We start from the raw sequence: 12907 nt of genomic DNA on the forward strand, positions 1-12907 counted from the left end.
CTCGTGAAGCCAGTTCCGGTAATGAGTGGTTGTTATACTGACGAATTCCTCATTTCCGAAATGATGGCCGCCGTGGTGGGCTTGTTGTCAGGACGAAGCGCTGGATTTTATCGTAGGAAGAGACTTCGTCTTCTTGCTGGGCCTGTCGGCTCTTTCTCACGGCAGAGCTCAGTGAGAACCAATGGCTCGGACGCAGTGTATGATGTGGTGGTGTCAGGTGGTGGCATGGTGGGAGCCGCCATGGCTGCTGCACTCGGTATGGCAATAAATCTTCGTAAAGGCACCCCAGAATTCTGCAGGAATCCCCTATTTGGACTTTATGTAAATTTCCACAGCTTTCCCTAATTTGATGGCCTCCATCATGGCCATTGAGAATTCTTGCCGAATACTTGAAGAGAGAACCAGTTTGGGGAAGGTTGATACAGAGAATCGGGTCGGTTCTAGGCCTATGGTGGTTATTGTGTCTCCATAACTTATCATAATATTTATAAATACTGAAGATAATTTTAATGAAATGTTGGTCACATAATTCAGTGTACACCTCCCAAAAGCAGTGTTTAAAAACCAGAGAAAGATAGCTTCCTCTAAAATGCTGCTAATGTGTATGTTTGGCTGATTTTAAATATTGAAGAAAATACCGATTTTATATCTTGTAACAGTTTTCATGGATTGGATATTGAAGTATAGCTCTGTCAGTGTAAACCATTTATTTTATTAATTTGCAGGGCTTACATGCTGCTCCAGTTGAAATAGGCTTAGACACCCTATGTACATAAATGAAGTTAAAAAGAATAAAATTAGTAGGAATGCTGCAGTTTTAGCTATTTAGCTGCTGTTTCAAAAAACAGGTCACATTGCTATAGAGGAAAATTCATAACCATTAATAATTTCAACTTTTAGAGATTATAAATGTTACATAAGCTTTACATTTTTACTATATATATATAGTTATATAGTATATATAAATATATACTTACTATATTTACATACAGTAATTACAAAGACAGTGTAAGTGAAACTGAAACCATAGAGGGAATACAGGGTTGTATGTGGCAGTCCTGTGTTGGCTGGGGAAAAACAAGAGAAGGAGTAATTGTATTTGGTTGAACATAGTTATAGACAGTACATATTCAGGAAGGCTGATTGTGCAGTGTTCTCATGCACGCAGAATTTCTTTCAGATTTCCCATTGACATAGATGGAGGAATAACTCTGGTACTCACATCCTCTAGACATTTCACCAGAATTAGGATGCTAAGCAATTCTGCATATTCAGGGAAAAATCCAAAGCAAGTCTATTTCTTTGAAGAACTTCTATTTCAGGATTTTAAAAAATATTTGATTAAACTTTGTTGAAAAAAAAAGTTAAACAACTGATTGCTTTTTTAAGGGCATGATGTTCATTTCTCTGATAAGAAAATTCTACTACTTGAAGCTGGTCCAAAGAAACAAATTAACAATTTATCAACAGATTACAGTAATAGAGTCAGTTCTATCACACCTGGATCTGCCACACTTCTAAGGAGTAAGTACAGTATTATCCAGTTACCTGTTTGCCGGCTGTGAATGTATGTAGCCATACACGTGCTCCTTGTTTAGTGACCAAGTTCTGTTCCAACAACCAGGTCATTAAGCAAAATGGTTGCTAAGTGAACATGTGACAGAGAGAGATGATGGAAAGATCACTAGCTGCTGCTATCTCATTCAGATAAATTTCTCTTGTACAGCTACTCCAGTGTTACTCTCACTCCAAATCAATTATACTCAAGCATGTGTTCTTATCAGGCCCAGGAATTTGGTTGTAAATGTGCACACTGGTTGGAAAATTAATTTTTTATTGCCATTTATTACTGTTGAATTTGTGAATGGTGATTAACCGAGGTAGTCATTAAATGAGGAGTGGGTATAATGAGTTTGATGTTTGGTATGAAATTATATAGCCTTGATTTAAGAGAGACATTAATTATTCACATGTAACGTAAATGCTACTTAAAATAATTCATTTTCATATTCATTTATTCTTGCCCATTAAAATTTGGTCTTGTAAAATTAGGTCTTTATATATTTGTCCAAGAATCATGACCAGCCTATTAAATTTCTTGCCCCATTATTCTTCAGTGTTGGTGCTAGAATCCCAAAATACAGACTATTGATGTTCTGGTTGACTGCCCTCTGGCACTTCTCCAAATTTCTTCTTACTGATTGCTTGGTTTTCTGTACATATTTCAAGTATATTCTAGTTATTTCAATGTGTTGATTTGTAGTTTTTGTAATTTTTAAGCCTTGTCAATTTGAAATCTGTTGTGCTGGTTGGAAATTTAATTTATGTTAATATAATCTTAACTTTATATGAGTCATCCTGAAAACTTTGGAATATAAAGCCTTTAAATAAAATACATTTGTCAGTGTTTTAAAGCTGGTTATAGGTACTAATATACTTCGTGAAGTACCCTTTGTTCTTGGCTACAAACCTCATCTATGGAATAATAGAAATGTCATTTTATTAGTCATTCTGCTGACAGCGTCTGCAAAAAAAGTAAGAACTTCAAAGCTTTTGTCAGTTTCTCAAGAAACGGCAATTGGGCCAAAGTGAAGCTATAAAAATCAGTAAAGTGGAACAAAGACCATTTCAAAAAATGGATTATAATTGAGAGTTTTAATTTGTTTGGATCTGATGACTTCCCATTAAAAGTTAATGGAATGTATGATTTTGATACTGTGGAATAATTCTTTCTTTTTTAGGTTTTGGTGCATGGGAACATATCTGCAATATGAGAATCAAACCTTTTCGGAGGATGCAGGTGCCTGATAATGCAAAAATATAGTCTATGTCTGTGGTAATGTGTTAATGTGTAATAATAGGTGATGTGAGTTCCTAAGTTACTTTGTTTCTTAGCAGCGACAGTGTATTCTCCAGAGAAAATTATATGTATCATGTATAGGCCATACAAATCAATGATACATTCCGTTCCTAAGAGGGCTATGCAGTGCTTCAGACATAATTTGAAAAAGTTGTTTTATAAATCTGAGGAGTTTGGCTATAGCACCTGTATGCAGCTGTTTACAGAATCCTGTGAAAAAATGCCACTATTTTAAATAATTGCAGACAGATGCTACATTTGCATCTCTTTGTGCTCTGAAGCACCATTTTGGAATTGAATATGAAGCATTACACAGCCCTACTTTATAGGAACTTGTGTGAAAATGTAAAATAATTATTCTTTGCTGGGGAAGAAGCTATGGGCCATGTCCAGTGTTACGTGAACAGATATCCACTCACCTAATAAATTTCTCCTCTTCCTCCTCACCTCTTTTGTGTACTTGCCAAATCTGTAGATTTGGGAATTGTAGAGGAAAATGTGAAGGGGAGGGTACAAAGAGGCATTATTACTGCTAGCAATATGTCAGGCCCAGCCCAAGAACGACGACGAATCAGTTCAGCCAAACTTCAGTTCTTTATTTGCTCACACCGTATAGACAGAAACTTGCCAGACTAAAGCTACCCTAACTAACCTAAGGGGAAATAACCTAGGAGAGCTCTAGAGCCTCTTTGTTTTCCCACCATTGCTTCCCAGACTGTGCCTCCTCTTATCTCTTCCACCTCCTTGGAATGTGCTCTCTCCTTCCTGAGAACCAACGGCACCACTGAAATCCACCACACAATGACTGTTCAGCTAGTGAGCAGACATCATTTGATACAGTTCTGTAGCCTTACAGGAATAATAATGTTTCTTTGTAAATCCTCCCTTTGTATATTCTCAAAGGAATGGAAATACCTGTATTCTCTACTATTTAAGATTCCCTGGAATTTAGGCAGTAAATATACCCCTGCCACTTGCTCAATCTTCTAACAAACCATTTTAGATTAATGAATCTATTATGGTATAATATATGTGAAGTGCTACCTTTGAGTTGAAATTTCTCACTTTTAAATGTCTTCTGCTTTTCAACATTAATCTCTTTAATCTGCACTTGCTAGACACTTCAGCAGTTGAGTTTTGTAAATGAAAAGTCTTGATAGAGGGGATATTTATGCATTTCTTTGCTGCGTTTAAGTAGAGCTTCTCTTTTTGTAGGTGTGGGATGCTTGTTCTGAGGCCATGATAATGTTTGATAATGATAACCTGGAAGATATGGGTTATATAGTGGAGAATGATGTTATCATATCAGCACTAACTAAACAGTTGGATGCAGTTTCAGGTAGTTACTGTTTTTCCTAATTTTGGCTCACTTTAGTCTTTTTCAGAAAGTAGGGTAGATATAGAAAGCCATGAAATCTATGTCCAGCAAATAATCTGGTTTATAATAGTAGGCTTCTTGAGGCTTACTATTTTCAAGTATGGAACTGTCACTATCCCTTCCTACATATATTTTAAGCTATTAATTCAGTTAGTAAGGCTTGGGTCTTAGTTGGTTTCAGAATTTTACTTCTTTGCTGCTTCTCTGTCATTTTGTGACCTTGATACATTGTGTCCCTATTAGACCGAGTGGAAGTTCTCTACAGGAGCAGAGCAGTTGGGTATACCTGGCCCCTTCATTATCAAACTTCTGACTCAAGCCCTTGGGTCCAAATTGATTTAACAGATGGACGCAGACTTCAGACCAAACTGCTGGTAACTAAGATATTATTTTCTGTTTGATTAGGCACCATCTCTTTTCTAGTCCTTTCTACTGGATTTGGTTCTAATGTCATGTAGTGCATTTCTACCAGCATGAAGGGGTTAAGAGGTGAGTTGAAACTATTGTTGTTGTGATTCTAAATACATTCTGAAGTAATTATATATGGTGCCAATTTGAGTATCCATTTTACATATACTTGTAAACAGGTTGCATGGGCAAGAGCAGAGAGAAATTCTGGTTCTAGTGGGCAACATCAGAAGTCACATGAATGGATTGGTATACTGGGAATTTTTCTATCTCCGTTCTCTCTTACTGTCCCACATGTACCCTTCAGATCTGTTCTGGAGGAGTCCGTAGAGGAGATACTGGGGAAGGATGTAGTCAACGATGCAGGAAAAAAGGTGCATCTCTTTTGCTGCCAGGCAGACATTATTGAACTTCACTCTTTATCTAGTTAGCGACCAAGTGTTCTTAATGAGACCTGGAGGATTTGTTTTTTCATTAAGTCTGTTAACAAGAATTATTTTAATTTCTATTATCTTCACAGATTGGGGCAGATGGCCAAAATTCTATGATCCGGAAAGCAGCTGGTATTCAGAATATTCAGTATCAATACGATCAGTCAGCAGTAGTTGCTACTCTTCACTTGTCTGAGGTCAGCTATTAAGAATATCAGGCTGCAACTTTGAACATAAAGAACTAACAACAGAAAATTAGCAATCTTCACTGGTTTTCATACATTGCAGGCTACAGATAACAATGTGGCATGGCAGAGATTTCTTCCATCAGGACCAATCGCTCTCCTCCCGGTAAAGAACTTCGTAATTTTCAACTGACCCAATTCTTAGTAATTGTCTTTTATTTCCTTTGTTCTTGTTTTCCGTTAATTAATAATTGACAGATCTGTTACTACAGTATGCATTTTTTTATTCTTATGAATGTACTTCTTTCCCCCTTTACTGCCTCTCATAGTTTTATTAACATGTTAGACCTTCTGTATGTTGGAGTTGTGGTGAGGTCCTTGCAGCTATGTGCATTTTGAGGGGATATCTTGTTTTTGTCTCTTCTTATTGGCTCAGCTCTCTGATACAGCCAGCTCTTTGGTTTGGTCCACGTCACATGAACATGCAGCTCAACTTCAGAGTATGGATGAAGAAAATTTTGTGGACTCAGTCAACTATGCATTTGTGAGTATTTTCATTTTATGAAGTGCAGATTATTGATGTTTTCTGATAGGAGACATGAGAAACAAGTAATCAAGAGCAACAGTATAATGTTTGATTAATTTTATGGATAGAAGCTATGTTAGTGCTGGTTGGATAAAAGAACCTTTTTTTTCTTTTTCTCTAGTTCCATACTTCCTTACATCTTAAGTCTAAATTAGACTTCTGCCTAAATATAAGATCTTCTACAAATATAGCATTTATTTTTGTTGTTGTTGCTGCCAGTTGTCTTTTCAGTTCAAAACACTGTCATGTATAATTAATTATTCTGAGAACACCCTTACTGGCGGTTCTCGGAGGGCTTCGTGTGTGTCATCTCCAAATTCTCCTTCCCATAATATTGGCATGATTGTGGGGGCAGAGGTGGGTGGAGGATATTTGTGTGTGGGCATATTCATTAGTGCTCACATCCCTCCACTCCACTGCATTTCACCACCTGTGGCCATTGAGGATAAAAAAGGTTGCCACTGAAAGTATCATTAACCTATTCAGCCTTTCACTCACTCATTCATTTATTTAAAAGATTTATACAGCTGCCTATCTTAGTAACATAAGCCTGGACTCCTTATAAACAATAATAAAAACCATAAAAACCAGCACAAGAATTCCTGGGTCCCCAAAAACCAACACCCCTCACATCCCACAGACAACTTCTTGGGCTCCAGCCACACACTACCCCAGTGCCTGTGGGAAAAACCAGGTCTTCTAGGCTTTTTTGAAAGCTAGGAGGGTAGGGGCTTCCCAGATCTCGGAGGAAGTGTGTTCCAAAGGATAGGGGCCAGTATTAAGAAGGTGCACTGTGTAGGTCCCGTTAGATAGCAACATTCAAGGGAAGGAACCTGAAGTGCAGCCACCTTTTCAGACCTACTAGAGTGGGCAAATACTCTCAGGGAGTGGTGGTCCCTCAAATAGCCTAGCTCCATGCCATTCAAGGCTTTAACAGTGATAACCAGCACCTTGAATTGTATCCAGTGTAACACGGCAAAACTGTGGGGTGCTAAAACAAGCACCGCTGCATTCTGGACCAGTTATAATTTTCACATGATCTTCAAAGGCAGCCCCGTGTACAGCATGTACTAGTAATCCAACTGGAAATTTATTTCAAAAGTCTGTATCTTGTTAATGAAGTTGAAAAACAGATGCGAAACATCTCTCGCTCTCTGTTGTCTATCTAGCTTTTATTTTGTTTTAATCTGATAGTTGAGGGCTGTGCAAAGCTTTTGATTCCAGAAAGCTTCATGGTGCATGGACATGAATGTAGCACCTGTCTGCAATTCCTAAAGCAGCCATATCATTTCCTAGGGTCATATGGCAGCAAGAGAAAGCAGCCAGTCAGTCCAGGAAAAAATGTGCTCCCAAATACCTTTTTGAAATTGAATCTGAAGTACTGCCTAACCATAGTATATTTTATTCTGATATAATTCTGTGCCTAACTGATGGCTGTTTAATTACCCTGGCAGTATGGGAACTGTTGCTGGACAGTGTGAGGAATCCACACTATTGATTCCTGCCACCATCGTTTTTGTTGATAAGTTCAGATAACAATGGATCATAATTCATGATTCAAAGACAAACTGTATCAGACTTTATTTTGTCATTGTGATTGTTAGATGCCACACGTAACTACAAGAACTGAGGTTGTTCTGTTTCTAGACTTATTGAAGGCTTCTTATGAGCTACTTTGAGTTCCGCTTGCAAGGAACATTCATAGCTTTCAGAGCAGGATTAAAAGGAGAAAGCATTTTCCTTCTAACAAGTTTTATTTTTCTCCTGCTTGTGACTGCTATTCAGTTCAAATTTTAGGCAGAATGGTTATTCTAAAATTGGATTTTCAATATCAACTGTCATAACTTCAGAGTCAATTAGGAACATATAGTTACCAAATAAATCTTTATCATTATTCAGTGGAGCAACGCAAATCACTCGGACTTCATTGATACTGCTGCATCCATGTTTCGATCTACTGTTTCTCTTTTGATGCCATCGGGGACTACAGCCCGACAGCTACCCCCAAGTGTTGCAAAAGTCGATCCTAAGAGCCGAGCTGTATTCCCTCTTGGATTGGGACACGCAACTGAATATGTCCAATATCGTGTAGCCCTTATTGGGTAATTTCACTTTGAGAAACTTCAGTGCTTTAAATAATCTTTGGGAGCAGGGATTGGTTTTTGATATTAGTGTTGCTTGAATGATGAAAATAGACCGTTATTATTATGTCAGTAGAGAAAAAAATGGATTATATAACCTGAGGCTTTCTTAATCGGGATTGGTAGATTATGCTAGAAGATAGGGACTAGAATCCAGTGTTGTCTTATTGGTGCAATAGCATTTCTGCTTGTGCAAGGCAATCTGGGCACATTCTTCTGATTTTTCCATCCTGATATCATTTGCAGAAGTAGCTTCTGTGGAGTCCTTGGTGCTCTCTGAGCCTTGTTATTTTCTTACAGACGTCTCATTGCCAGACTAGGCAACATCTTCAGTGCAAAGGGAAAGTGGGCCTTGCTCTCAATTTATATACTGTGGCTTGCCCTGCTTGTGTTGGTGGGGGTGTTGTTCTCTCCTTGGGAGTTCTTTGATTGGGCTGTTGTTTGCTGCTTGGTTGATTGCCTGAGTTAATAGTTCCTTGATTAGGGTGTATTGTGCTGTTTGATGGTTCATCTGGTGTTAATCCTAGTGTTGATTTTTGCATCTCTGGGTGTTGATTGCTGGCAAGGAAGTGTACTGGTCTTTTGGCTTTTCTATTGTCTCTTTTGAATAGTATGTAAATGTTGTTTATCTCTATGTGTCTGTTGATGGCTGCTTTGTCTGAGTGCCAGGCTTCCAGGAATTCTCTGGCGTTTTTGGATTTGGCTTGGTTTAGGATGCTCACAGTTTCCCAGTTGAAACTGTGGTTGAGTCTGTCCATGTGTTGTGAGATTAAGGAGTTCTCATCGTGTCTTCTGACTGCTAGTAGGTGTTTGTGGATGCACTCTGTTAGTCTTCTGCCTGTCTGTCCTACATAGTGGCTGTTACAGTCTTTGCATTGTATGTTGTAAATAACTCCTGTTAGCCACGGTAATATAAACTGAGAGCAAGGTCCACTCCCTCTTTGCACTGAAGATGTTGCCTAGCCTGACAATGAAATGTCTGCAAGAAAACAACAAGGCTCAGAGAGCACCAAGGACTCCACAGTTCAACCCTGAGCTACAAATATTCGCTTAGAAGTAGCTTCTACTGTGTGTGGGAAAAAGAGCTAGGGAAATACTATTATATGATCATCTTTTTATTTTCCGTATCCACCCTATAATGTTTAGGGACATAGTTTAAGAGAGTTCTGCAGTGATGCAGAATTTGAAATATGGGGAATTAGAGTCATGTTTCTTACCAAGGACTAGACTATGGACTGTTCTTTGTGTCAAGTATAAATTATAATTATCCTCTCCTTTTAGTGATGCAGCTCACAGGGTACATCCTTTAGCTGGTCAAGGCGTAAATATGGGTTTTGGAGATATTTCATGCTTGACAAATTATCTAAGTGCTGCAGCATTCAAAGGAAAAGACCTGGGTAAGTATTTAACACAATTTAGGTCTTTGTCAAAAACATCCAGTGTGCCAATGGCCATCTCTCTTGGAGTCTACCTGGCTTTATTTTGAATAAATTCTTTTAATTAAAACAAGGATATAGACATGTTGCAAAGCAAAATGCTTACTTCTAACATAATTTTTTTTTTGGAAGCATGCTTCCTGTCTCTATAAGCATTTTTCAGAAATAAAAATGAGGTGTGTTGCAACATGGTGCTTTGTTTGAAGTATGCTAACCTGCTTAGAAAAAAGACAAACCTAATCTAAAATAGTATAAGGAGAGCTCCAAGGGATGGAGGTAGGTAACCTTACAGTGTACTTTCTGGAAAATGAATCTTTTTAATGGCTCTTTTTACAATAGCAATGTTTTGAGAATAGTTAACTTCGTGGAGTCCTTGGTGCTCCCAAAAGACCCAGTAGCCCAAGAAGAAAAAACAGGAGTCATCTACAACATACAGTGTAAGGACTGTAACAGCCACTATGTAGGAGAGACAGGCAGAAGACTAGCAGAGCACATCCACGAACACCAAATGGCAGTCAGAAGACACGATGAGAACTCCTTAATCTCACAATACATGGTCAGACTCAACCACTGTTTCAGCTGGGAAATTGTGAGTATCCTAGACTAAGCTAAATCCAAAACTGCTAGGGAATTCCTGGAAACTTGGCATTCAAACAAATCAGTCATCGATAGACACATTGAGATAAACCACATTTACACACCATTCAGAAGAGACAATAAAAAAGCTAAGAAGGAAACAAAAAGACCATGCTCTCCAGTAGCCAATACCCAAATAAGCAGGAATTAATGCGAGGCAAACAATAGGCAGAAAACAATACCCTAATCAAGGAACTACCAAGGAGAAAACCACCCCCACCAACACTGGCAGTGCAAACTATTGTATATAAACAGGGAGCAAACCCAGACTCACACTGATGATGTTGCCCAGTTGGGTAATGAAATATCTGCAAGCAAACAACCAAGCTCAAAGAGCACCAAGGACTCTACAGTTCAAGCCTGAGCTACATCTCTTCTATTGGAATAGTTAACCTCCCATCCCACCTACCCCGTAGCCATTTTGTTTGTCCTCAGTATGCACCCAGAGTTCCAGATGTGCTTGTCAGTCCCAAAAGATGGAACACACTTTGATTAAAGGCAACATGAACAATTTCTTCCAGGTTTTTTGCTATTCAGCTTCTCAATGTAAAGTTTGACTTAGTTGCCAGATTCCACATTGAATAATAACACTATCAATATTTTATCTTAATATTAGTATATGTGGCAAACATGCCCAAACTTTCCAGCTGCTACAAAATGGGTAAACGTTCTTTTGAAAGGAGAATTCTGTATCCATTAGAAAGGATAAAACTAGAAAGGATAAAAAGGCAATATTCAAATCTATCTCTTTACATAATCAAAGTTTAACTTAAATTTCAGAAGGAATCCAGATATGCTACATTACACACTAGTGTCTACTTTCTGGATCATGTTGGGATTTTCGTTGGCTTACAGAATGTAGCAGATTTACCCCTTGATGTAGGCCATACGACCACATGAGGTGCAAATATTCAAAGAATGCTATTACCACACCTCACACTATTTCTTTGTAAGCTCTGACATTTTATCAGATTGAGTAATTTTGTAGCCTGACTCCAGTCTTCTCTGACCCCCTTGGGATAACCAATTTACTAATTAATTAATTTCAGAATAAACTTTTTAGGTTCTTTAAGTCATCTACTACAGTATGAAAAAGAACGACAGAGGCACAATCTTTCTCTTGTGGCCACAACTGATTTGTTAAAGAGACTATACTCTACAAGTATGGCTCCTTTTGTGCTGCTGAGGACATGGGGATTGCAAGCAACCAATGCTCTACCTCCAGTTAAAGTAAGACCTCTTTTTATTAAAAAATAGTTAATTGAATTTGATAACTCATTTAAATCCAGAAAAAAATAATGGGAAAGGGGCATGTTTGTGATTAGACAATAGAACCGTTAAATGTTCTATTAAACGTTAAACCGTTCTCTCCTTTCCATATGGTATTGATTTGATTTCTGTGATCGGCTACTCAGAATGTAGTAGTAGATCTCAGTTGGATGGTAAGTTTGGAGTTTTCTGTATCTCTTTGCTGCATCTTGTAGTCAGTTGATTACCGCAGCCCAGATCTTGTAATCATTAAATTTAACTAGCATTTCTATAAAGCTTCTCCAGCCTGGTACTTTCCAGGTGTATTTGATTTCAATTCCTAAGGTACCATTAAGTTTCCATAAATGGGGAGAGGGGAATGTTGATTTAAAGTACAATCTTGTGTGAAAGATACACCACATACCATTTATATACTGTTCATACTACTCTTTTTATTTAATTTTATTTACTTATTTTCTATCCCACCTTTATTATTTTTATAAATTACTCAAGGTGGCGAACATACCTAACACTCCTTCCTCCTCCTGTTTTCCCCACAACCCTGTGAGGTGAATTGGGCTGAGAGAGAGAGACTGGCCCAAGGTCACCCAGCCGGCTTTCATGCCTAAGGCAGGACTAGAACTCTCAGTCTCCTGGTTTCTAGCCACTAGACCAAAGGTGTCTTTTCTCTATTTTGTAGACCACAAAACTTTGCAATTATTTAGTTAAGTTAATTAATACCTTTGTTAATAAAACAATTTGCTGTTGCCTTGGTTAAGGTGAGAAGATTCCTTTCAAGGACTCATGTAATTGTGCTGATCTGACTTAAATCCAATCAAAATATACACCAAGAAAGTGGTTAAGGGACTATTAAATGCAATAGAGAACATACTATTCTTTCTAACCACAAATAGGGAAGCTGAATGCTAGATGTCTTCTATAGATGTCTGTAGAAAGGACCTCCCTGATGGCACTCTGCCATCTATGTGATATGTCAGGGCTCTTAAAAAAAAATCACAGGATTTTAGATACTTCCTCAATGGATCAACAACTATACTGCTTCTGGTGTATTTCATTTTCCTTCATTGGTGTCAATGGGAGGGAAGAGTCTGAGAGCCAGGAAAAAAGAGGCTATCCCCCACCCCATCACTACATCTAACCTAATTGAAATAAATTAGCAAGGCATAGGAAGATAACAATTATTCTGGTATTTTCCTTTCCCCATAGAAAACCACCTCCTCATTGTTATGAACAGAGGTAGAAGGAATAAAACACTGAGTAAGATTTCTGTTTTTCCTTCATCCTTTAGGAGCAGATCATGGCATTTGCCAGTAAGTGACAACCCCGTGAATCCAGAGGTACATGCTCACTTATGATTGCTGGATATCCACTTACATACTATAAAGACTTGAATGTAGTAAAGGAGATATATAAGGTTGTTAGACATCCTTATTCTGCCTGAAGTTGCTCTTTCTTCCAATTAATACATCATTTGGTTTTCTCTTAGAATTCCAAAAACTATCCAGTGGACCTCAATTTCTTAAACTGTAAAAATTGGCCTAGCAAAGGACTATTGCTGGAATATGATTGCTTTCAAT

At 38.0% G+C, this 12907-nt stretch overlaps 1 protein-coding gene across 4 annotated transcripts in view; it reads left to right on the forward strand.

The window, feature by feature from the left end:
- Nucleotides 1-55: 55 nt before the first annotated feature.
- COQ6 (coenzyme Q6, monooxygenase) overlaps nucleotides 56-12907 on the forward strand; it is a 28146-nt gene continuing 15294 nt past the window's right edge. The window contains exons 1-12 of one of the 4 annotated variants that reach the window (XM_063290079.1): nucleotides 56-256; nucleotides 1390-1524; nucleotides 2742-2800; nucleotides 4076-4199; nucleotides 4482-4612; nucleotides 5167-5274; nucleotides 5366-5428; nucleotides 5699-5806; nucleotides 7748-7950; nucleotides 9271-9386; nucleotides 11125-11291; nucleotides 12619-12667. In XM_063290079.1, coding sequence (XP_063146149.1) covers nucleotides 61-256; nucleotides 1390-1524; nucleotides 2742-2800; nucleotides 4076-4199; nucleotides 4482-4612; nucleotides 5167-5274; nucleotides 5366-5428; nucleotides 5699-5806; nucleotides 7748-7950; nucleotides 9271-9386; nucleotides 11125-11291; nucleotides 12619-12648 — 1440 coding nt within the window. In that variant the 5' untranslated portion in view covers nucleotides 56-60 and the 3' untranslated portion in view covers nucleotides 12649-12667. Of the gene's footprint in view, nucleotides 257-1389; nucleotides 1525-2741; nucleotides 2801-4075; nucleotides 4200-4481; nucleotides 4613-5166; nucleotides 5275-5365; nucleotides 5429-5698; nucleotides 5807-7747; nucleotides 7951-9270; nucleotides 9387-11110; nucleotides 11292-12618; nucleotides 12747-12907 lie in introns of those variants that run through there. The other 3 variants (XM_063290080.1, XM_063290082.1, XM_063290083.1) reach the window with 3 other exon arrangements.

This window comes from Candoia aspera, chromosome 1 (assembly GCF_035149785.1).
Source record: "Candoia aspera isolate rCanAsp1 chromosome 1, rCanAsp1.hap2, whole genome shotgun sequence".
Taxonomy (NCBI): Eukaryota; Metazoa; Chordata; class Lepidosauria; order Squamata; family Boidae; genus Candoia; species Candoia aspera.